The sequence below is a fragment of the Geotrypetes seraphini genome, chromosome 3, assembly GCF_902459505.1.
Source record: "Geotrypetes seraphini chromosome 3, aGeoSer1.1, whole genome shotgun sequence".
In the NCBI taxonomy this organism is placed as follows: domain Eukaryota; kingdom Metazoa; phylum Chordata; class Amphibia; order Gymnophiona; family Dermophiidae; genus Geotrypetes; species Geotrypetes seraphini.
In genome coordinates, this window is record NC_047086.1 from 371,144,131 (window position 1) to 371,170,953 (window position 26,823).

Here is a 26,823-nt window from a genome sequence, read left to right on the forward strand (position 1 = left end):
CTAATCCTCCATAGCCCCAGGTACGTTAGATAGATTGTGAGCCCACCAGGACAGATAGGGAAAATGCTTGAGTACCTGATTGTAAAAAAACGCTTAGATAACCTTGATAGGCGGTATATAAAATCCTAATAAACTTGAAACTTACATAAGGGCCTTAACACACAGAATAGCGCATGCTAAAATGCCACGTGCGCTAGCTGCTACCGCCTCCTCTTGAGCAGGCGGTAGTTTTTCGGGTAGCACGCGCTAATCCGGTGCGTGCGCACCTTTGTCAAAGGAGCCCTAAGTTTGGATAGCGGTGCACTAGAGCATTGTTTCTCAAATATAGGCACCAAATGTTCTTTTTATGACCAAACCTCCCTCTCTCCAGGTCTTGCTGCCTGTCGCTGTCCAGTTCCTTACCCACTGGTTTCCTGCCCAGCTGCTGAGGCCTCTGTGGCTCTGCAGGCTTTATAAATGTTAATTGTACCATGCCCATTTTCGCACTCATATTTCTATGAGCATCAGAGCATTTACCTTACCAGTCCGCGCTAAAAACCTCTAGCGCCGTTTAGTAAAACCCAGCGTTTGTAAATTTTTGTTTCTTTTCCTGCAGGTTTACAATGTATAAGAAAGTAGTTTATATACTGTTATACAATACAATTTTTATTTGTATACCATCCATACCTCTTCGAAGTTCATAGCTTTTGTTTTTAAGAGAAAGATTTCTATCTTGCATTACTATTAACACTTGAGCAGTGTAAAATGAGGTCTCCTTTATTATTCTGAAAATGTGTTTAGTGACACTTTTTGCTGAGAATAAATGCCTTAATCTTCCTTATTGCTGTTGTACAGGTTGGAAAGGATTCCTTTGGCAATGACTATGTAGAAAACTTCATCAAGAACAGTGTTTCTACAGGTAACATTTCAAGCTGTTTTATTATTTTAGGGATTGTTTTTTTTATATTTTAAATTCACTTTGTTCCTGTTTAAACCTTTTTTTTAAATTTCAGCTATAATGCTAGAAGATGGAGGTTCAGAATATTGTTCATCTGTTTCATAGATACTGTTTTAAAGTTACTTCTTTTTTCTTCTATCTCCTTTCAAATTTATGAAGTCAGTATTCTAAAATCTATCAGGGTAACAATGTGAGTTATCTGACTAAGTCCTTTGCTTTAAAAAATTTGAAAACAGCCAACAAATCAATTTCCAGAGAAAACTTATCTGTATGACTAAAAGAGGGGCCATAGACAGCCTAGGAGTAGGTTTCAAGTTTGCTGGTTAGTTGGGATATTCGGCCTCTTGGCTCACTTTATCCAGATATCTTCATGCATAAATAGCTGGCAAGATAAGATATCCCAAGACCTCTGAGCCAAAATATTCAGTGGCTCAGAGAGATACGAATATCTCTTTGAATATCCACTAAATCTTTATACAGATTTGGTCCTATTGAATATTGCCTTCTGTATTTATAAAATTTATTCAGTTCTTTTCTACCAGGACTGTGGCATCATTATAGGTTTTCAGTAAATGTTTCACTGTCTTGCTATCTTTACTGTTGGATTTCCTAATATGGCTCATAGACTGACATGTTAAACTGTCCCAAGAATTCCCTGCTGCTCAGAGGTAGAGAATGACACGGTGACAAAATTCATCACCGTTCCCATCTTCATGTCATTCTTTAAGGAGAGAGGGAAGAATCAGAGTATGAATGGCCACAACCACTGACCCACAAGCTTTGCTGTGAAGAATGCTGGTGTAGAAGGACTGAGGTTGAAACAGACACTACAGAATGACAGTCTCTGGTATCCAGAGCAGATATTGTGATGTCATAATGCCTCATTCCACCAGTGCCTAAGAACCAATCACATCAGTGATGTCACAATGGCTTCATTATCCTTGGCTCACATAAGAATCAGAGTATGAATGGCCACAACCACTGACCCACAAGCTTTGCTTTGAAGAATGCTGGTGTAGAAGGACTGAGGTTGAAATAGACACTAGAAAATGACATGGGATTATTTCCCGCGGTTATCCGTGGGGACGGGAACGGTGATGAATTTTGTCACCGTGTCATTCTCTACTCAGAGGCTCTGTGATGCCGCCCAAACTATCTCCAAGCTCCTCTCGGGCTCTCCCTGAGATTCCTGCTGTTTATTAGATTTTCTGATAATCACATTGTGGCCAGGATTCACTACTCCTCTCAGGCTGTGTGATGTCACACTATCTCCAGGATTCCCTTCTCAAAAGGCCGCAATGTCCCTGAGAATCATGGAAACATAGAAACATAGAAATAGACGGCAGATAAGGGCCACGGCCCATCAAGTCTGCCCACTCTAATGACCCTCCCTATTTATCTTTGTGGATAGATCCCACATGTCTATCCCATCTGGCCTTAAAATCTGGCCTCAATAACCTGGAGTGGAAGACTATTCCAGCGATCAACTATCCTTTCAGTGAAGAAGAACTTCCTAGTGTCACCGTGCAGTTTCCCGCCCCTGATTTTCCACGGATGCCCCCTTGTTGTCGCGGGACCCTTGAAAAAGAAGATATCTTCCTCCACCTCGATGCGGCCCGTGAGATACTTTGTGATGTTACATTTTCACAAAGATTCTGGGTCAGACCAAACGTCTGAGTCCAGCATCCTGTCTATAACAGGCTATAAAATTATCCCCTAAATAATAATAATAACCATTTATTATTATTATTATTATTATCTCTTAGCCAGGTCATTGTGGGGGTCATTCTCTAGTAAAAGTTAGGTGCTGAGATGCTGCATGCTAAGCACAAATTCTATATTGCTCATTATGTATATAACAGCCATTATAAGAACATAAGAACATAAGAAGTTGCCTCCGCTGAGGCAGACCATAGGTCCATCCTGCTCAGCGGTCCGCACCCGCGGCGGCCCATCAGGCCCATTGCCTGAGCAATGGTCTATACCTATCTATACCCCCCAATCCCTTTTTCTTCTAGGAATCTATCCAAACCTTCTTTGAAACCATTTAATGTTTTCTTGTCTACAACAGCCTCTGGAAGCGCGTTCCATGCATCCACCACCCTCTGAGTGAAAAAGAACTTCCTAGCGTTTGTTCTAAACCTGTCCCCTTTCAATTTCTCCGAGTGCCCCCTTGTACTTGTGGCGCCCCTTAATTTGAAAAATCTGTCCCTGTCTACTTTTTCTATGCCCCTCAGGATCTTGAAGGTTTCTATCATGTCTCCTCTAAGTCTCCGCTTTTCCAGTGAGAAAAGTCCCAACTGTTTCAATCTGTCGGTATATGGGAGATTTTCCATTCCCTTTATCAGTTTGGTTGCTCTTCTCTGTACTCCCTCAAGTACCGCCATGTCTTTCTTGAGGTACGGCGACCAGTACTGGACACAGTACTCCAGATGCGGCCGTACCATTGCACGATACAGCGGCATGATGACTTCCTTCGTCCTGGTCGTAATACCCTTCTTAATGATACCCAGCATTCTGTTTGCTTTCCTAGAGGCTGTGGCTGCTTGCACCATGTCACTGGCTGGTGGCAATGTCTGTAACTAAGGGCTCCTTTTACGAAGGTGCACTAGCGTGCGCTAAATTTCCACACGGGCTAGCCGCTACCGCCTCCTTTTGAGCAGGCGGTAGATTTTTGGCTAGCGCGCGCTAATCCTTCGCAAAGGAGCCCTAAGAGTTGCAGTTACGCACATGACTATCAGTATTCTTAAACCTTAGTAAGTTCTGAGCATGCTCCTCCCAGGTCCACACCCCCTTGCATTGTAGAATTTGTGCGCAAAAGTTATAAAATACGATCTAACTGCAAATTAACACCAGTTAACAACAGCTATCACCAATATTTTGATGTCATTGCCAAGTAGCAGCTCATTTGTCAAATAAGTTACACACATAACTTTGGGCATTATGTGGCCTAGTGCGCAATTTTGCATGCTAAGCATAAACTAAGCATGCGTTTGCTGAGTTTTAGAACGAGGGGGTTTACCGTTGCTACGCCAACATGGATTATGACTTTAACAAATAGGCTTCCTTTTTATTATTTATTTTTTCTTTTTGGGGGGTGATGGGTGGAGTAGCGATTTTTCTTTTGCTCCTTTGGTGTGCTTCTAGCTCATTTGAAACTGGGATTGTAATTGTGTCATCATGAGTCTTCATTCACAATAGAGAAGGTGATATCTGTTCAGCTGGTTGAATATAAAAAAAAAAAAAAAAAGAATGTCTTCTATCCCAGACAACCTGGCTTTGAAGAACTGAAAACTGAGCAGTCCTTGTCTCTGCCTCGAATTGCCTCTATCCATTCAAGAACACTTATTTATTTATTCAGTTTTCTATACCGTTCTCCCAGGGGAGCTCAGAAGGGTTTATATGAATTTATTCAGGTACTCATGCATTTTTCCCTGTCTGTCCCGGTGGGCTCACAATCTATCTAATGTACCTGGGGAATTGGGGGGGGGATTAAGTAACTTGCCCAGGGTCACAAGGAGCAGTGTGGGTTTGAACCCACAACCTCAGGGTGCTGAGGCTGTAGCTTTAACCACTGCGCCACACTCTCCCCTTAGTTGCCAATGTATTTATTTACTAGTGTTTTAGCCCGTTACATTCATTACAGTAACGGGTGCTAGAATAGCCCCACCTATACCCTGACCCTGACTCTGACCCCACCCATGCCCCGCCTCTATCATGCCCGGACCCTGCCTCCCACTGATCCCAGTCACACCACCTCACCTTTCACCATTTCCTTTGTACCCTTTTGGCCCTTCTGACGGGGTCTTTACTTACCCGAGGCGGCAGCAGCAGTCCTGACGTACCAACCTTTCCCCCCTCAGTGCCCCAAAGCAGCAGTGGTCCTACCATTTCCATCTCTCCCTTTCCCCCTTTCACACCCTCTACCATCTCTCTCTGACCCTGTTTCACCTCTTTTGCCATCTTTCCCTTTCCTGTCCCCCTCTGTCCTTCCCCAACACCATTTCTCTCTCCTACCCCCTACACACTCCCTGAAGTCTATCTCTCCTGGTCCCCCTAGCAGCCCCTCTGTCCTTCTCATCCATCTGTCTCCGTCTCTGTGTCCTCACCTCCTGCCTCTGCGGAGCTCTCGCAGCTCCTCCTCGTCCTCCTCCAGCCAGGCTTCAGACATCTGCCGCCGCAGCCTGCAGCCGCCGACAGCCGCCGCGGCCGACATCCGCCTCGGGGGATTCTCCCGCATGCGCACTCCTACCTGCGGTGCCCTACAGCGCACGGAAAACGGGAGCACGCAGGTGGGAGTGCGCATGCGCGTTTAGGGCTTTATTATATTAGATATACTCTTTCAAGTGGAAATGATTTATTACTTGGTGTTTTGCAAGCAGCCATGATTCCAGAACATAAGAATATAAGCAATGCCTCCGCTGGGTCAGACCCGAGGTCCATCATTCCCAGCAGTCCGCGCATGCGGCGGCCCAACAAGTCCAGGACCTGTGCAGTAATCCTCTATCTATACCCCTGTTTTGCTTTACTTGTATCATCTGTATCAACAAGGCCTCTAAATATCCTCTATAAGAATAAACTTTAACGCTGTCATGGCCTACAGGACTCATTGAATAATCCTCCGGCTTTTCACTACACTATTATCTCACATTTAATGAAGGGACTTCTCAATGTCAAGCCTCCACTTAAGAACATAAGGACATAAGTGTTGCCGTCCTGGGACAGACTGAAGGTCCATCAAGCCCAGTATCCTATTTTCAACAACAGCCAATCCAGGTCACAAGTACCTGACAAGATCCCAAAAGAGTAAAATTGATTTTTTTTACGTTGCTTATCCTAGATATAATCAGGGGATTTTCCAAAGTTCATCCTTTAGGAAATTATCCAAACTTTTTAAAACCTTGCCAAGTTAACTGCTTTTACCACATTCTCTGCCAACAAATTCCAGAGTTTAAGCACAAGTTGACTGAAGAAATATTTTCTCCAATTTGTTTTTAATGTATTACATCGTACCTTCATTTATTTATTCATTTCATTTTCTAGCCCATTGTCCCCAAAGTGCTCAGATCGGGTTTCAGGTTAAGCATAGTATAGAGTTAACAGGTTACAGTCTTCACTGGATTTGCCATAATTTCAGTATAAGTTTACATGACAAGTTATTCTAACTTGGCACATACTAGGGGTCTAATACTAATATACATAATATACAATTTACCATAGTTATCCTTACAGTGCAAGTTTTCCAGTACAAGTTTTATCCTAATTGGCACACACAGACAGTTTACAAGTTAGATTTGCAAGATTTAACAATACAAGTTTTCCTTACGTGACACATACTGGGTTCTGGTACCACTATTCATTTCTTTTTGATCCATTAGTCAAGAGCAGGGTATGTTGTGTTTTTTTGCTTTCCTAAAGTTGAGGAGTCCTTCAAGGAATATGATCTGCGGGGGCAGTTGATTCCAGTGGCTCAGTATGAAGTGGGAGTAGGAAAGTCGTTTGGCGGTTTGCAGTTGAAGGGCATGAACAGAGGGCGTTTTGAGGCGTATTTCATCCTGGGAGCGGAAGGACCAGTTTGGCACGTACGGAGGAAGCTTAGCCATCACAAAGCCCGGCACCATGTCATGCAAGGATTTGAACGCTAGCATCAGGCCCTTGAAGACCCAGCAATTGGCTACGGGAATCCAGTGAGCTGACGCTAGAACCTGGGAGACAGGGCCATGGGCATGGAGGTTTTTCAGAACCCTGATTGCTGCGTTTTGAACACGCTGGAGACAATATGTGTTCTTTGCTATGAGACCGTTGAATACTGCATTGAAGGAATCTTTGCGGGAGAGTATTAAGGCATAGAGTAGTTGGGTGAAGTAAGCCTCTGAAAAGTAGTTCCTTATTTTTCGGAGTTGTCACAGATAGTAAAATGAGGACGATACCACCTGAGAGATATGGTTGGAAAGTGATAGGTTGCAATCGAAGAGCATTCCTAAGCTGCGCGCTTGGTCTTTTGCAGTTATAGTAGTTGAGTCATAGCACAGGGAAGGACCGGTGCAGTCCCAGCATTCTTTGCGGATCCAAAGGAGTTCCGTCTTGGAGGCGTTTAGTTGTAATTTGTTGACCGACATCCAGTTTTTGATTTCCAAGAGGCAGTTTAGGAGTTTCGCAATCTGGGTATCATGGGCTTAATCTAATCTTTGATTTTATATACCGATTCATCCTAACAAGAGGGCTCGACTCGGTTAACAAAATATTAATAAATTATGCAAGAGATTAGGCTTCTCCTAGCAGTAGATACAGTTGGATGTCATCTGTGCAGGAGTGAATCTGTATTTGATATTCGTGGGCTATATCTAATAGAGGTCAAGGCAGATTGAATAATAGGGGGAATAGCAGAGTCCCCTGCGGGAACACCATATTTGGAAGTGGGCATAAGTAGGTTTTCCCAAATTTTATGGGTTTTAATTAATTAATTTTTTAAAAAATAATGTTTATCATTTTGCTGCGGTGAGGTCCACCATTTTTTACAGCCTGTTATATGCTTTTGCCTACTATTCAATTTGACGCTTGTTATAGGCTCCCGTTTCTCAAACCGATGACATCAGCACGTAGCCACGTGGCGCTCTCACAAGAGGACTGACGCACACGCAATAAGAACTGTTGTTTTCAAGGAGCACTCTTTTTGCCACGGTTCATTTCTTTGAATCACAGCCAGCATGATAGAAGTATCACATTACTTTCTCACGGTAAGTCTAATCCCAGTAGCCAGCTTTATTTATTTTTATTTCCAGCACTGCGAGTTCCGATTTTTTATGTCATTTGATGTATCGCCGAGACCGTCTGTTATACCATAGTAGTTTTACACATAGGATTTGCCGGCTCCCCATAGACCAGTGCCGGATCATAGATAGTTTTCAATCCCCAATACGTCCCAGCCCCCGACAGCGTAATGTAGAGCGGTTCATTTTTGCCGGGCTACACATTTTTTTCCTCAGAGGGACTTGTTGTTTGTTTGTTTTTTATATAATTCTTTATTCATTTTATAACTTACATCAACATTGGTATTAACATTTTAACATAGATATATCACTTGAAATTCTACAATTAATCTTATCAAATTAAATGTATCCCCTTCCCTCCCATCCTTTTATATTTCATAAAAACATTTTCCAATAATAAATACCCCCCTCCCTCCCCCCAATTTCCATTTGTACTAATCAGGGAAGAAAAATATATACTCATTCTTTACAATAATTTGATAATGGCCTCCACACATCCTGAAATTTATTAAAGTTCCCTTTTTGAATGGCTAATGTTCTTTCCATTTTATAAATATGGCATACTGAATTCCACCAAACACTAAAGTTCAATCTATTCCAACTTTTCCAATTAAGTGTTATTTGTTGTATGGCAACTCCTGTCAAAATGAGCAATAATTTATTATTTGTAGAGGATATTTGACTCTTAGCTCTCATCTCCATGCCAAATAATATTGTATCATAGGATAATGCCACATGATTTTCTAATAAACAATTTATTTGACTCCAAATTGATTTCCAAAATTCCATAATAAATGGACAATAGAATAATAAATGGTCTAAAGTCCCTGCTTCAAGATGACAATGCCAACATCTATAGAACAATCTAATTTTTTTAAACGAACAGAGGTCCAGAATGCTCTATGCAACAGGAAGAACCATGTTTCTCTCATAGATGCAGACATTGTACATCTCATCCTCCAAGACCAAATACGTGGCCATTGAGAAGCAGAAATTTGATGCTTAATCTCAATGCTCCAAATGTCTCTAAGCTCAGAGGGACTTGTTAACATCCTTTTTCCATTCCAGTTTCTCATTATATTACTATCATACATTTTTTGTGCCCATAGATTGGTCTTGCAGGGCAGCAGTTTTTGATATTTTTAACTTTTTTATAGCCGGTTTCTCTTGAGTTGATTTAAGACCTTGAGCCATGAAGTTCAGCTCTCCATAATAAAGCATACTGTGGGATCTTTTCATGATTTTTATGATATACAGTATGAGGGGCATAATTTAAAAAAAGTCTAAGTCCTCTTTTGGCCTAAGGCCCTAAACGCTAAAAGTAGCAGCAGGGAAAATGTCCATTCTTAAAAAAAACATCCAAAATGAGATTTTTTTTTAGAATGGCCTACCTCTACATTCAGCAGTTTAAACGCCCAGACCACCACTAAGTCTAACTTTAGAACACATTATCAACCAAAAAATAACCTAAGTCCCAAACGCCCAAAACAAGACCTTTTAGGCAAAGGAGGGGCCAGTCCTTCGCCTAAAAGCTGGATTCTGTAAACAGCGTCTGTCAAAAACAACACTGGTTACAGAATCTCCCCCCCCCCCCCCCCGCAGCAATCATGGCAGAAGAGATGGCTCATCTCCCCTGCCATGATCGCGATCCCCCCTCCGAACTGCCGCAACCCGCGGCAGAGATGCCCAATACCAGCAGGAAGGAGCCCAACCCCTCCTGCCAAGGCATGAGCCCCGCGACCCCCCTACCTCCCTTAAAATACGGGCAGGAGGGATCCCAGGCCCTCCTGCCACAGCGACTTCCCCACCCTTAAAATGTTGTAATTGTTTATTCTTGGATATACTTAGGTGAATTTCTTTAAAAAGGTGATAAATAAATGTTACTATAGTCATAAAGTTCCTGCAGATATACCAGCAGTCCATTTCTATCTGTCATGGTCTAATAAAATTAATTCCATGAACCATGTTTAAAAAGCAAAAAAAAAGAATAATTTTAAAATGTATGCTATTCACAGTATCGCAGGCTTCTAAGATTAGTACTTAAGACTCATTGCAAACAACCTCTTCAACGGAATTAAGGAGGGCAGTTACCTTTTAAGTTGTAGTAACATCCAAGTCTGCAACTTCCGGAGCTCAGGAACTATTACTGTTTTTAGATTAGACTACATTATGAGGTCAGAAAACAAATATAACAGCTAAGTCAAGTTAAAGCATACATTTTTGTTGTTGTTAATGGGAGAGGGAGTATGAGATTTTGTACTAGATACATGTATGAGCTGAGATTTTTCAAATTCAAGAAATCCTGCAAAAGGGAATCCGCAATACTGATCATCAAAAATATTTTAAGAAAACAAAAATCTTTTAAGAACAAATTCATCTTTAATGGTTTCTTTTTTTATGTTTCTAAAGATTTTGTAGGTCAGACTGGGGATGCTGCTACAGGAGTGGCTTCAATCATGGTTAACAATGAAGGTAAGTTTGTGGTAAGGAGCAACCTTTTCCTTCAGAAACATTAGTTAAAATTCCAATTATAAATATTTTTCACTTTTACATTCTCATTGTTTTGTTTATCCCTCCTCAGGAAATACAGGTCTACATTCAGCCTGTGGTAGTTGGCAATTTCTTAAACACTGACCACTATAGTCAAAATTAGGCCCAAATCATAATGCAGGTCCAGCACTGGCATTGAATTTCAGGGTCTGACCAGACTCTGTTAGGCTGCCATCTTTTATGCGCATCCTGGCAGATCTTCAGCTGGGAGCTGCATAAGACACTTATGTGGGTCCTGGCTCAATATTCACCAAGATTCGCATAAGGGTAGTGGGCAGTTTACCCCTCCCTCGACTCTGATCCCCTTTCCTTTCTTTATAACCTCCCTGAAGAGATGACATAGGCCCATCAAGAACCACCTGCTCCCCCAAGTAGGAAAATTACATTCCAGAGACGCCCAAAAATGTAATATAGTTTTTTTGACCAACAACAAAGAGACATAGATAAATTTCCGATAAGGGTAAGATAGATCTTGGGAAATAAGGTATCCTGAATCCCCAAAAGTAATGTCCCATAATCCCATTGTAATGAGCATAGTAAAATTTTCTCTATAACAGGTAATACTTTAGTCCACAAATGAAGACTTGGGCACTCTAGAAAGGTATGAACTAGTGTGCCTTTCCCTACATCATTTGGGGCAATAAGGGTTGTATTCTCAGACTGAAATGCAAATAGTACAACCCTAATTGGAGCATGGGCTTGTCATACCACTGGGGCTTGCACGCAACTGAGAAGCTGTAGTTTCAGGGACTCCCAAGGCAGACAGGCTTCAGCAGAGATGTCAGACTAACGATGTACCACCCATCTGGGCAGCAGAAGATGGGTAGTGTTGGAGGCAGAGGATTGCGTTTGATGCGACAATGACGACAACATCGAATTTATACTGCGCAGAAGAAAGGCCCGGCAATCTACTTCCGTATTCTGCCATGAAAACTTGATGATGTTCATCAAGTCGCTAGGACTCAAACACGAGTCAATGGCACCCGACAACTGCTGTCAACCAGTTTTAGTATGGAAACTTCATCTAAATATCATTCAATTTGTTCTTCAGTCATGGAGGCCTGCAAAGTATATAATTCCATGTAAATCCTCAAAATCTCTGTCTGAATCCCCTCAGTACTCTTAGGGGTCCTTTTATTAGGGTTTGCTAATAAATTTAGCGCGCACTAAATGCCAAGACATCCATTATATTTCTATGGGCATCTTAGCATTTAGCGCATGCTAAATCTTTTAGTGCACCTTAGTGAAAGGACCACTTAGGCCCTCTTTTACAAAGGCGCGCTAAGCATTTTAACGCGGATTTAGCGCACGCTAAATCAACGCATGCGCTAACTGCTAACGCGTCCATAGGAAAACATGCACGCATTAGCGTTTAGTGCAAGTTTAACGCATGGTAATATTTAGCACGCACTAAAAAGCTTAGCGCATCTTTGTGAAAGAGGGGGATAGTTGTACAGGCTTAATTATAATTTTCTTTATAATAATCTTCCCCCTATAATCCAGTAGGTGTGCAGCCAACAACGCGTCAGATTTATTACCTTTTTATACTACTTTGTCTAGACACCTTTATTGCAAATTCAAATCTAGGCATTAACATAGTCTTCAGCTCCCTCTAGTAATAATTAACTCCCTGAAGTTTTTTTGTAAACAGTAGTTTTATGCAGCTACATTAATTTCCAGAAGCCATTGGGAAGATCTTCAGATATTTAAAATTGTTATTCATACTATAATCCTCTGGTCATATTAGGAACAGACTTAACTGAAATGTGACCTTTCTTAGGGGCTGCAGACATTATTGTAATTATATTATGAAATGCTAAAGACAGTTTGTCCATTATTCTGATTATTTATTTTAATTTTGTTCCCCTCAATTTAATTGTATTATATATCGCCTTGAATGTTAACAGGCGATTAATCACATTTTTAATAAACCTTGAAGATGCATTCTTTTAAAAGTATCTTTATTATTATATTGTCTTTGATATTCCATCTTTGTTTCTGAACCACAAAGGCCCGTATTCTTTAAATTGTGCCTTAACTTAGGCACTGGTAGGTGCCCTACGGGAGCCTAGGTTAAGAGGGAAACGCCGTTTACGAGTTCTTTTAAAAGTGATTTTCAGGGGCCTAAAGGAGGTTCCTCCTGGTGTAATGACGTGTATCTCCTTGCTCATAAGTGTATGTTACAGTTTTGGACGGTGTCCGAGCTGTCCTCCTTTTGGGGCTGGAGGTCTCTGGTACACAACCTGGCCTTGTGGGAGGCCCGTGAGGCGACGGGTTGCCCGTTCTGGCGAAGTTGTTTTTTTATTCATTTGGGGAGCTTATCTAGCTTCTTTGTCCCCGAAAGGGTGTAGCCTCATTTTGAATACTATTTCATAGGTGGTCTGCTGGTTATTGAGCTCTAGTTTGGGACCAGACACGGTTTGTTTGTTTGTTTTTCTTCTCCCCTTTCCCGTGAGCCACTTTTATGGTTGCCCAAGGGCCACAAGAGTTCGGGCCTCTGGCGTTTTTGTCACCTACAGGTAGCCATCACTTCTGCTCTCATGGGGAGGGGGGTTGTTTTGATGGAGGGGTGTCGGGGGGGATTTGGGAGGGTTTTATTATGCTGGACCTGTTCTGCCTTGTTGCTTGTTTTGTTTCTGTTTGTATTATATATTTTATTCATAATAAAAACAGATTTGAACATAAAAGTGATTTTCAGGCACCTACCGGTGGGCTCACAATCTGTCTAATATACCTGGGCAATTGGGGGATTGAAAACTCTGCATATCATCTTGATTTTGATCCTTTCATGAAAAGACAACCAATGTAACTCCTTCAGAATTAGCTCAATATTATCATAACGATTACTTTCTACTCATCTCATTATGGGGTCTTTTTACTAAGCTGCATTCAGACATAACCTCTCTCTAATATTCATGGATGGGACCGTTCAGGTCTTTGTCTGCTGTCATCTACTATGTTACTATGTTATATATTATAGCACGATAGATGTTCGCACAAAATCATGCTAATGGTTACGGTGCAATAAAGCCAGCAGGTGTATATAATTGTGTGCTAATTGCTTAATGTGGGTAGTAGTGGGTCATGGACATGTCATTGCTAGAGCAGAGAAGTGGCCAGCTGTGCCAGCTAGTATGCGGGTTGCAACTCCATGCTCGTTCGCATAACTGCTGAGGTGGTGAAAGTGCAGCTGTGCAACTAGTAGTCCAGTAGTGCAATAATAAATTATGAGACTAATATATATATAACTTTATGATGTTTTGTGACACGTATTCAGAATAGGGTAGCCAAGCCAACAATGGACAAGCTCCCTCCTTACATTCATTGCACCTCCAGCAGACAATGGGGGCTCATTTTCAAAAAAAGAAAGACGTCCAAAAAGCGTCATAAAGGGACAGATGGACATTTTTCTCACCACACCCCTCCAACTTGCTATATTTGAAACCTTTTTTCTAGATGAATATCTATGAGTTTCAAGTTTCAAGTTTAATAAGATTTGTTATCTACGCAGTATCATATATTTCAATGCGTATAACAATTTTCCAATTCATAAAAATAAAAAAAAAGGGTGGACAAAATATGACATTACTTACAAAATCATACAAGTTATAATACAAACTAATACAAAAAGGGTAAATAGGATGGACTACAGTCTTTAATTAAAAAAAAATAAAAAGAAACATTTGGGGAGGAACATATAGGATGGGATCACATAAAATCCATTAGGATCTGAAGATTTTATATTTGGGAGGTTAAGCTGTCTATGTATTGAATGCATCCTTATACAGAAAGCTTTTTAAGGAGCGCTTGAATTTTTCTAAGGATGGTTCATTACGTAGATACAGTGGTAAGTTGTTCCACAGCTGAGGAGCTATGACTGAGAAAATGGTAGATCTCCTGGTCAACAGTACTAAATCTCAAGGGGGCATATTAGAGACGTAGTGTGGACTGGATTAGGGTGGGCTTATGATTTGGACAGTTTTCTTTCATAATCGAATATTATATGCTATTGCACTGTGTTTTTGGACTGTGATTTTTTTCCCCCCCAGTGGGCATTTTTTCTGCTTAATTAGGCCAATGAGAATATTTATGACTCCTTGTAAAGGTTGATCCTTCTCTATATGTGTGAATCCATTTTGGAGCTTTAAGGCCCATTTGATTATTTTGTGTATCAACTTCTAAGGTTGCTGGTCACAAAATACAGGTGAACGTATTTATTATATAGTCTTTATTTGCCACCATCTACTATGTTGCTATGTTATGTTCATATATTTCCTTACGCTATTGCTCCATACAGATTTTCTTTTTCTAAACCTAGCTAATTCTTTCCAGGCCAAAATGCCATTATTATAGTTGCTGGTGCTAATTTGCTTTTGGATTCTGAAGACCTGAAAAAGGCGGCTGGTTCCATTTCTCAGGCAAAAGTGATGGTGTGCCAACTAGAGATAACCCCAGCTGTATCGCTTGAAGCACTGAAGATTGCACACACTTCTGGAGGTAATTTATTTTAATCTCTTTACTCATTTATTCAAAGCTAAAACAGTAGAGCACCTTTTATCCAGTGTTCCATTATCTGAAAGCACCCATTATGTGAAAAAAATCATGAGATTTCAGCTCTTTATTCCGTTATCTCAAAAAATGTCTGTTACCCCAAAATTGCTTTGCATGGATGTCACAACCAAACACCTCCGCTTCATTCTGACTTTCTTATTAGCTAGTGATTTTCAGCTGCAGCCACAACTGATTATAAGCTTTTCTCTACTTGTCTTGGGAGCAGCTTTTCTAGTGGTGATACTGGCAGAAAAGGAGCCTTAAGGCAAAGAGTTTGATGAAAGTGTTGCGGCAATTGTCAAGATGAATCAGCTATTCAAGACCATGCAGATTTCAGACAAAAAGGACTGGATAATCAAGTCCAGTCTTATTCAGAAATTGGAGATATATATATATATATATATATATATATAAAGATTGGCACAGGGCAAGTGTTGTTCAACAATGAACAGCTTCATAAGTTCTATGATACAACACCTTCTCCTACCCTAGATGATGCCTGAACTAGATAGATGGTGTCTGAATACTAGTTGTCTATCCATCATATCTCCTGCACCAACTGAACATTGGGTGGTTTGATGTCCTCACACGGGCTACCCCTTCAGGTCATGTCTTGCCCATCCCCCATCACACCACAAAGTCCAAGCCTCACCACTCCCTCTCCCTTACCCCCACTTGTAATGTAGCCCTCGCCTATTCAAGAGGCTGCCTTTTGAACATTGATGGTTGGAGAGGGGATCTTTGGTCAGGAAAGACTGAGTTTCTTATCTTTCTACCTAAATCTACCTCTCCTCTTCCCCTTTTCTCTATTGCTGTGGATAACACTCTCATCCTCCCTGTCTTGTCAGCTCGCAGCCTCGGAGTCATCTTTGACTTCTCTCTCTCTTTCTCTGCACAGATCCAGCAGACTGCTAAAGTCTGCTATTTCTTTCTTTGTAATATCACCAAAATCTGGCTTTTCCTTTATGAACACACTACCAAAACCCTTAGCCACACTCTTGTCTAGATTACTGCAACTTGCTTCTCACGGATCTTCCACTAAACCATCTCTCTCCCCTTCAATCTGTTCAAAATTCTGCTGCACAACTTATATTCTGCCAGTGTCACTATGCTTGCACTACCCCTCTCCATTTCCGCATACAGTTCAAATTCCTGTTATTGACTTGCAAGTGCAGTCACTCTGCAACTCCTCAGTATCTCTCCTTTCTTAGCTCTCCTTATACTCCTCCCTGGGAACTTGCTTCACCATATGCCTGGAACAGACTGCCTGAGTTAAAACGTCAAGCTCCATCTCTGGCAGTATTCAAATCTAGTCAAAAAGACAACAGGGAATGTGGAATATACCACAAAGGTATATCAGTACGGAAACGAAAATTCAATGTATATGTCAACCAAAAACACTTCCCATTAAATATGATACATTATCATTAGGATGAAGCTATTACATATGGTAGGATTAGCTCAGAAACATGGAGGGGTCATAACAGGGGATTAATCCCCCATCACCTCACCACCCAATCATTGCTTAGTCCTCCACACTTTTTAGCTTTTTTAAAATATATATATTTGTTTCAGTTGAAAGTGAAAAATCTTCCATAAAACTCCACAGGACATTCAATAAATAAGTTTTGAAAAGTCACTTAGCTCTATAACGGTTCCTTGGTTCTGACGTGAGCATGTTTCGTTTTCTGCATCAGGAAACCAAAAAAAATTGAATTTTGAACCACATTTGCAATCAGCAACAAGACAAGGTGAAAATCTGTAAGATGTATCTTCTTTAATGCTCCAAGGCACTCCAAATGTGGTTCAAAATTCAATTTTTTGGTTTCCTGATACAGAAAACGAAACGTGCTCACGTCAAAACCAAGGAACCGTTATAGAGCTAAGTGATTTTTCAAAACTTATTTATTGAATGTCCTTTGAAGTTTTATGGAAGATTTTTCACTTTCAACTGAAACAAATATATATATTTTTTTTTAAAAGCTAAAAAGTGTAGAGGACTAAGCAATGATTGGGTGGTGAGGTGATGGGGGGATTCATCCCCTGTTATGACCCCTCCATATGTAATAGCTTCATCCTAATGAGAGTGTATCATATTTAATGGGAAATAAAGTATTCAAATCTAGGCTAAAAGCCCACTTTTCGAGGCTGCTTTTAATTCCTAACTCCCACTCAGTTGTAACTCCCATGGCTGTTCTATCATTCCCTCTGTGAAAAATTCCATAACACCTATTTTTCCTCTTTCTTTTAATTAGATTGAAAGCTCTATTGAGAAGGGATTGTCTCTTACATGTTTAATGTACAGTGCTATAAATTTGATAAGTAGTAGTGGAGGAGAGAAGCCTAATCACTCCTGCCCATCAGTGGTGTAGTAAGTGGGGTGCAGACCACCCTGGGCGCCAAGTCGGTGTGGGTTCTGGCACTTCTCCACCCCACCCTGCCACATCATGCCACCCTCGCACCATCCCTCCCCCCACCCCATACCTCCATATTATCTTCTTTAGCGTGAGCAACTTCTGCCAACCTGGATCCCCTCTGAATCGCGTCTGAGTCACAGGGCCAGGACGTGACATTGGAGGGAATCTTATGCTGGCGCAAGGAGCATGCTCGCAGAAGCCACTCACGCTGGCAAAGATTAAGAGGGTACTGGGGGAGGGAGAGTGCAAGTGTGGAATGGGGGGCAGGAAGGAGCGGGGGGCAAGGAAGGAATGGGGCATGAAGAGGAGGGTGCAGGGGGCGCACCACCGCCACGGGTACCTCCTACCCTTACTACGCCACTGCTGCCCAGTGTAGTGCTGGCCACAAAATGACAACCCTAGTGGTAGTCTCACACCATTTTGAGGCAGGTGTTAGATTTGGCAGGAGTGACTGAAGATCCTGCCTGAAGACCCCCCCTCCAGACCACCAAAGTTTAAAACGTAGCACTTTAAGGGGGCAATTGTGTTAGCTCTAAAGACTCTCAACTCTCTCATTTTACAAGAACTTTTAACAGATGTTCACCTAGTTCCTTATCATTATTTCTTTTCCCCCTTATAATAAAAGGTAATTTCCTCTGCTTGCAAATTACCTTTATCTCCTGTTCATGATTTAGAGTTTTGCTCTTGGCGTTAATAGCAGAAGATCCATAACATCTGTACCACATTGTCCCACAAAGCATTACTTTTGACAGACATGGTTGTCATGAATTACATTGTACTTATCCATGGTTCATGTCTCTTTCAGTAAAAACAATATTTAATCCTGCTCCAGCTATTTCTGACCTGGATCCCCAATTCTACATCTATTCTGATGTCTTCTGCTGCAATGAGAGTGAGGTAATGTACATCCATATACTGCTTACAGGGAAAAAGCTAACACTCAAGCACGGCAAGCTGTTGATTTTCATTTTCTCCGCTGAGGTGCTGCTGGTTTCCATGCAGCCACAATGCTGTGTGGATTCAAACCATCACTTTTTGGAAGACATCCTGTTTTTTTCACATAATTTTATCTTTTGATTTGCAATAACTGCATTCATGTGTAACATTTTTAGGATGAGGATATGGGGGTGGGAGTGGAGGTGACTTGCAGTGCTAGCTCAAGAGGTTGTGGTTCCCTGAGCCACTATTGCTCTGATTCCTTCTCTCCCATTTGCTTAGCATCTCCCACCCTCCCTGCCCCACCCCATCCCACCAGCATCAGCACTACATTCTATAGAGGCGAGAAATAGCACGTTGCTTTGATCTCACTGCTTTGCTTTCCTCCATGTTCAGCTGCAGGCACCACCTCAGGTTTAAACGGGGAAATAGGAAGTATCTGTTCTTGCATTTATTAAACCTGTAGACGTGCCAGTGGCCTTGCAGAGAAAGGAGCACAGCAGTGAGGTCAAAACATGTGGTGGCTGAGCCAGTGAAATAGGTATTTGATACCCTGAGCCAGTGCCTCATCTGGCTCATGTTTGAGCTGCTCTGCTTGCAGAGGTGTAGTATGTGGGGGGGGGGGGGGAGGGGGCGCCTCAGGCGCTGTCTTGTTGAGGGCACCGGCACTTCTCCTCCTCTTTGCCCCCCTGCTCCTTCACGACGTGTCCTTGTCCCTGCAGGAACTCAATTTCCCCATCCCTTGAGTTTTGTTGCTGTCCCTGTCCAATTCCTGTAAACTCAGCCTTAACTGCACAAGCCTTGAACACTTATGATTTTAAAGTGTTTGAGGCTTGTGTAGATGAAGATGGATCTTGCAGGAACGGGGCAGGGACAGGAAAAGAAAAAGAACTCGTGGGGATGAGATGGAAAAATGAGTTCCCGTGGGGACAGGGAAAAATTTGTTCCCGTGTCATTCTCTAGTGCACACATTCCCTTCCCAGCCCCCATATCTCTAGCTCTTCACTGGCGTGAGCAGCAACTCCAACCTGCTGCTCACGCCAGCCTCGGCTCTCCCTCTGAAGTTACTTCCTGGTTGCAGGACTAGGAAGTGATGTCACAGGGAGAGCTGAGGCTGGCGTGAGCAGCAAGTTGAAGATACTGCTTGTGGAGGGGTCGGGGAAGGAACAGAAAGACAGAGAAGAGAGCGGAGGGAGGTATCACCACCCCGGGCTTATTCCACCCTCACTATGCCACTGCCTGCTTACCAGCCCTATGGGGAAACTGGCTGTGAAAATGGCAATAAATACTTATTTCATCTGCTCCTGATGTATCCTTCTCCTTCTGCAGTCTGTTGAGGATCAGGGGATATACTCATCAGCAGCAGGGTACAGAAGAATGTGGGAGCTGCGGCACTTGACAGAAGTGCTTACTGTTCTCTGTAGAGAGGCATTTTTGAAAGGATGTCTAAGTGCCGAAAACACAGCCATTTTTAAACAGGAATAACGTTGAAGTTTCTTGTTTAAAACTACGTGAGAAAGATGTCCTTTCTCTGGGGATGTCCATCCTGAACAACTATTTTACAAACAGAGAAACATGATGGCAGATAAAGGCCCATCCAATCTTCCCTTCCCCATTATTAATTTTCTTCTCTTCTCCCTAAGAGATCCCACATGCCTGTCCCATGCTATCTTTAATTCAGAAACAGTCTTCATCTCCACCACCTCCATCGGGAGACTATTCCATGCGTCTACCACCCTTTCTTTAAAGAAGTATGTTCTTACATTACTCCTGAGCCTATCACCTCTTAACTTCATCCTATGCCCTCTCCTTCTGGAATTTTCCTTCATTTGAAAAGGACTTACCTCTTGTACATTAATGCCATGGAGATATTTAAACATTTCTATCATATCTCCTCTCTTCCATCTTTCCTCTAAGTTCTCTAAGTCTGTTCCCATACGATTAATGATAAAGCCCACTAACCAACTTTGTAGCAGCACTCTAGACTGACTCTAACTGAAACATTTAAATTATAAATGAGGAAAAATAAGGCTCAAAATAAGGCTGGCAGCATTCTAATGAAAATGGCCACACAGCATCCTTGCAGAATATAGGAGTGCCTGGGCCAATCAGAGTCTTAGGCCCATTCCAGTGCATCCCAAGGTGCACCAGGGATGGGCCTAAGGCCCTAATTGGCCCAGGTACCTAAGGCCCCTCCCAGGGCCAATAGGGGGAGTGGCCATAGGTGCCTGGGCCATTCAAGCCTTAGGCCTTTACCCAGTACATCCCAGGGTGCACTGGGAAAGCCCATCATTTTGAAGAGGCAGGCCTGCCGGCAGGAGGGAGTAAGCATCCCTTCTGCCAGTCATCTAAAAAGGTACCATGGGAGGATTAGGGGGGAATGGCCCACAAGACCACCAGGTGGTATGGTGGGTGGTTGTCATGGGGGAGGAGCTTGCTGATCTTCTGAATGGCATTGGCGGGGGCAGCAATGGTGAGGGGGGCCCACTAGACCACCAGGCTTGGTGGGGGATTATTGGGATGGGAGAGCTTATCGATCTTCCACATAAGATTGGGGTAGCATCGGCCTTGGGGGGGGCTCTAGACCACTTGGGTTGTTTTTGAGCTCCATTTAGGAGGAATTGGGGCCATTCGTGGTGGCAGGTCTCAGCTGCTTTATTGTCGTATCAGTTCCTGAGCCAATCAATGCTCAGACCCTGCCGCTAAATATCAACCCCAATTCTATGTAAATGGAGGGGCGTTCCTTTTCGAGAATCACTCAGACAGCTCATTTTAATTTAACGACCTCATTGTACTATAATTTTAATATTATCTTTCAAACAATTTTATTGATTACAAATATGCAAGTCAACAATACTGTAGTCAACTATTATAAATACAATCAATCAGTAGCCAGCAATGCCAGTCATCCAAATAAATTTCCATATTACTCCCCAACTTCTCACCCCTATCCCCACCTATTATATCTTCCCCTCTCAATAGTTCTCTATAATGAAGTCTGTCCCTCCTCTACCACTCAGAGCGACCCCAGGTCTTGTAGCTTGTAAACCCAGAGGCACAACAACATAGTATACCGTAGAACTCAATAGTGAAGTCATATAATATTCATTCAAAAACAGCTGTATCCAACCTCCCCCTTCCCCTCAAAAGAAAAGAGGAATAACATTAAACACTAATCATTAAAGCCTCCCCAGATACCAAAGAATGGAGTCTCCAGGAACTGCTACACCTCTACATCCATCAAAAGTATCTACCCAACCCACACCAGCCCTCCCCAGCAGCAGCAGTAGTACAGTGATTCTCCTCCAAACCTCCCTCAGAATCTCCCAACCCCACTCTACCCCATCCTACAATCTTAACTCATTCAAGAGAAGACTGTGGCCCTTCGGATTCAAGTTTCTAAGCTTGGGATCCCAGATCTCTAAAAGGTGTATGCGGCCTTTCGTAGAGCCTCTCATGTCTTTAGCCTCCCAATCAGCCAGTTGATGAAGATCAGCTGTTTAACTCCAGTACAATGGGGGCTCAGAAGAAGTCCAACTCTTAAAGATTCCCTTTCGGGCTAGTAAACTCAGCTTACAGCATAGTTGTCTCTGCCCTCTCGTCTTATGTGTATAAGCCCCAAGGAGACTAAGCACTGATTTTTCTTTTGTGCCCCCAGTATTCATTCCAGAGCTATGTCTTATGTAATGCATGATCACTTTCCAATACCCTTGGATGACTGTACACCCCTCAAAACATATGCCGTAATATTCCTTCAGTCAAATTGCATTTGATACACAGTGGACAGTAGTGTAACTGTTGTTGGGATCAACATGCTCGAAACAGCACTCCATAATAGCACTCCCGAAGGGAAGCCGCAGTCATCAACTTAGGAATGCTCTTTATTTGTTTGATCATGTCCCAAGATTTCCAGGGGCAAATGTAGCTCCCTCACTCACCCCAAACAATATATGTCCCACTTTTTATCAGATACCAGCTTCACTGACTTCTTATATGTATCTATTAGAGACTGAATTTACCTCGCCCGTTTCCACCCCGAAACCCCCCCACCCCACAGTCTAGCACCCGTATGAGCACTTAAGGGTACTGGGTCCAAAATGTTTTAGCTGGCAATAGGCAAAGGTGTTCCCCCCCCATTGCACCCCAACTCTTTCCTGCAGAGTATCTAAGTCAACCAAATCCCCAGCCTCAGTCAGGACATGCTCCAATCTCTCTTTCCCATCTCTCAAACACACCATTATTCTCCGGTGGGAAAAGTGAGTGTCCTCTCAATGAGATCACATCTGTGACATTGGGGTGCCCACCCAGTCTACTAATCAACCATCTCCACATCATCATTTCTGATTTCTTTTTTTTTTAATAACCAACACCATTAGAAGGAATCATAGGCTACAGCACAACAATATGAATGAACGAAGAACAACAAGACAAGCATTCCCAGGAGGACAGCAGTAACACTCAACCATGAAAAAGCCAATACAGAAACCCCAGCAAAAATATGTGGTGCAGAAACAATACAAACAAACAATAGCCATGGCTGGAAATCGTTCTCTACCTCATAGGTACAAAGTTAAGTCTATGAGGAAACCTCCTCGGGAAACTAAGCAGGCTGCCCAACATTTAAGATAGATGGACTCTACGTCCCTTACACATCAACCATTCTTCCAACACATACCTTCCAGCAAGACATCATACCATACCAACCTCACCAGCCATACTCCAATCAACCCCCCCCCCCAAGCTCACCATCCATGCACACCCCAGCCATACACCGGACCGAGAGAACTCAGAAACTTTAGTGAGTCGTCGGGAGTCTACAGATCAAACTCAGAGCGAAGCATCAAACTCAGCTTCCTCGGCGGCAATACGAAAGCTCGCCCCAGAGAAACATAAAGGCGTTTATCAGTAGAGGAAGCGGAATGGTAGGTGTGAATCTCAATTCTGCTGACGAAAAAGCTTTTATTTCAGCACTGGGTGAATCCGACGCCAACCTCCTTTATGCAATGGATCCAGCAGATGAGGGAGCTTGCCTCCTTTGATTTCAACAAGAGACTGTCTTTAAACCTCAGTGGCGTCTGTGCTCCTGTCAAATGCATTAGTTAAAAATAGCTGTCTAGGAAGTAATTCTCCTATTCCATCAATACGGGGGTATGCTGCTCCATTATGTCCTATCCATATCCCAGATGTCTACTGCAGCAGGCCTGCCTCTTCAAAATGGTGGCCTTCCCCTCCCTAGTGCATCCTAAGGCCCAGGTTGTTTAAGGTCCCTCCTATGGGCATCCCTTCTGCTGATGCTTCTTTTTTTTTTTTTATTTGTGCATTTATTCTGCACATGTGCCGATCGCTATCACCAGCAATGGGCACATGCAAATTTAGCGAACCTTCGCTACTCTCCATCTACCTCATTTGCATATGCATTTTTTGGAGAATGACTCGCCTTTTTGAAATTGCTACAATAACGGCTGCGACAGCGGCCGATCAGTTTTTACTGCAAAGTTTTGAGAATCTAACCCTAAGTGCTTTGAAAATGAGCTTCTAAGGATTGTCGGAGCCTTTTCCCCATCCCTCATGATCACCCCTCCCTCCCCCCCACCGTAATCCAAGGGCCCCCCAAATGAGTTTCCCACTCTAAGTGATCCAGAGCTAATCAAGCAGGAGCAATCTCCATTTGCTCTTGCCCTGCCAGGATCCATATTCAAACTGGCACCGCTAGGTGTAGTCTCGCACTACTCCTCAGTACCCCTTAGTGGTAGTAGAATGAGACTACTGCTAGGGCGCACATTTTGGATATGGCACTGGACAGGGCAGGAGTGACTGGGGATCATTGCTGCCCAATCAATATTAGACCACCAGGGAATACATTTGGTATGTCTTGCTAGGGATGGAGGATCAAGGGGTATGGATGTGATTGGGGATCTGGGGGGCTTGGAACTGGAGGTGGGGGTGTGACTGGGGGAGCAGGGGAAAGGCTCTGACAGTGCACAGTCCCTGGCCCCAGGGCATTGGTTCTCAGCTTTGTGTTCTGATTCTTCTGGTGCTATTTTGCAATGATTTCTGTGCTTGTGGTGTATCACCACATGTCACAGGGTATTTGCATAATGAGAAACAAACATGAATTTGCTTATTTTGCATCTCTTTGCTATGTAACCTACAGTGACTTAAATATTGTTGCAGTAAATTAAGACAAGCTATATTAGGGGCAAATAATGTAACTTAAATGCCTGATACAGCTTGATAACTTCCCCCCTAAGTAAGGCCCACCTGTTTGGCCAAGGCCCCATATAAATTACTCTCATTTCATGGTATCTGTGGAGAAAGAAGTGAGGAAGGAGATACTTTATTTTTATTTGTTGGGACAAGTTGCTTCCTGATTAACTTTTATTGCTGACAATTTTATTTTCTGCCTTTTATGTGGTTCCTGAAGAAAAATACTCCCAGCCAAATCTTGCTCTCCAGTCAGCTCAGTTTAGCAATTGGCTTCTCTTTTCTGTCTGTGACCTCTGGCTTGCTGTGTGCCAGTAACATCAGGCTTGTTGAGACTGGCTTTGGACACCAGTTGCTGCAGCACCTCACCCCTGAGGTTTGCACAGGAATGTAGCAGCATTGATAATTCCGCTAATTAAAAGAAAATGTTAAATATTCAGAGGGAGAGAGCTGGCAAATAAGGTGTTCTACCTTTATAATTCATTCTTAAATATGAAAGGAATGACCAACCTTTTTACAGTAATCTGGCTCCTCCAAGATTAATATGCAGAATTAGCAGCTTGCCATCTGTACAGAATGTTCAGTTTTGCTGTTTGGGTACTAAAGAGTGCATAGATGTGTTATAAGTGCCTAACTTATGCTATGTGTCAGATGCCCTGTTTACAAAATATACAAGTAGTAATTATACATAGGGCTTCTACTCTTAACTATGTTGTCAGTGGGGGGTGTAAAGCTTCGGAATGCCTTGCCAGGAGTTCTGCGCTTATGCGCAGTCAGGGTGAGTTTCAAGAAAATGTTGAAAACGCAATTATTTGTAAATGCTTTCTTATGATGAGATATTGTGTGGTGTAATTACCTGTAAATGCTTTATTATATAGATATTCTGGATCTTATAGCAAAGTTTTTAATGTATTGAACATGTATGTACTGTCTAATATTTATGACTGTTGTTATGTAAACCGTATAGGATTTATACCGTATACACTTCCCCCCTCCGTATTCGCGGGGGTTACGGGCAGAGCCGTCCCGCGAATATTTAAAAAACGCAAATAATATTTGGGCCGGTTCTGCCCCTATTTTAAGCCCTGAAAGCCTCCCCTTAAGCCTGACCTGGTGGTCTAGTGCAGTGATTCCCAACCCTGTCCTGGAGGAACACCAGGCCAATCGGGTTTTCAGGCTAGCCCTAATGAATATGCATGAGAGAGATTTGCATATGATGGAAGTGATAGGCATGCAAATTTACTTCATGCATATTCATTAGGGCTAGCCTGAAAACCCAATTGGCCTGGTGTTCCTCCAGGACAGGGTTGGGAACCACTGGTCTAGTGGGTTTTCAGGCAAGAGCGATCTTCCCACGCTCCTGCCCCGTGCAGATCGCTCACAGGAAATGGCTGCCTTGAGCTCCCATAGTCTCTCGAGCCATTTCCTGTGAGCGATCTGCACGGGGCAGGAGCGTGGGCAGATCGCTCCTGCCCCGAAAATCCGCTAGACCAACAGGTAAAGCTTAAGGGGGGCTTACAGGGCTTAAAATAGCCTGAAAAATGAAAAAGCATTTTTTGGTTTAAAACCGCGAATAAACGAATCCGTAGATATGGAATTCACGGATACGGAGGGGGAAGTGTATAAATTTTTAAATAAATACATGTAGGTGCATATTTTCCAATTAAATTAGGTGTTCAAAAATTAGTGTTAGGAATATAATGTAACATAAAAATTGCCATACTGAGTCAGACCAAAGATGGATCTAACCCAGCATTATACTTCCAACAGTGGCCAATCCAGGTCACACGTACCTGGCAGAATCCCAAAAAGTAGCAAGATTCCATGCTACTTACCTTAAAGGATAAGCAGCGGATTTCCCCAGGTCTACCATAACAGTTTATGGATTTCCTTCCAAGAATTTGTCCAAACCTTTTTTTAAATCCAGCTACATTAACTGTTTTTACCACATTTTCTGGCAATGAGTTCTAGATCTTAACTGCATGTTAAGGGAAAATATTTTATCCAATTTGTTTTAAATTTACTATTTAGTAACTTCAGGGTGTATTTCCTAGTCTCTGTGCTTTCTCAAAGTGTAAACCAGTGTATCGCAAACTGTGTGCCATGGCACACTAGTGTGCCACCCGAGATTCTAGGTGTGTCGCGAGATGCCAGCTAACTGCCTACAGGACATGCCTCTCGCGGCGAGAGGCACATCCAGTATGCAGTCAGCCAGCGCCTCTCCTTCTCTCTGTGTGTCTTCCCTTCCAGCACCCCCCACTGGTGGCTCATGGCCCCATTAGAGGGCCTTCGTGCATGCACAGACATCGATATGATGATGTCATACATGTGCATGACATCACTGCATCAACGTCCACGCACTTCTGGATGTTTGCCTATTCCATTCCACTCCAGTATTTTATAAACTGCTATTGCTATCGTATCTTCCCTCAGCCTTCCCTTCTGCAAAATGGAGAAA

At 42.7% G+C, this 26,823-nt stretch overlaps 1 protein-coding gene across 3 annotated transcripts in view; it reads left to right on the plus strand.

Annotated features, from left to right (window-relative positions):
- The window catches only part of RBKS (ribokinase), a 164,108-nt gene that overhangs the window by 52,112 nt on the left and 85,173 nt on the right, over window positions 1-26,823 (plus strand). For all 3 annotated transcript variants that reach the window (XM_033939329.1, XM_033939328.1, XM_033939327.1), the window contains exons 3-6: window positions 835-898; window positions 10,117-10,179; window positions 14,590-14,754; window positions 18,031-18,122. In XM_033939329.1, coding sequence (XP_033795220.1) covers window positions 835-898; window positions 10,117-10,179; window positions 14,590-14,754; window positions 18,031-18,122 — 384 coding nt within the window. The remainder of the gene's footprint in view (window positions 1-834; window positions 899-10,116; window positions 10,180-14,589; window positions 14,755-18,030; window positions 18,123-26,823) is intronic.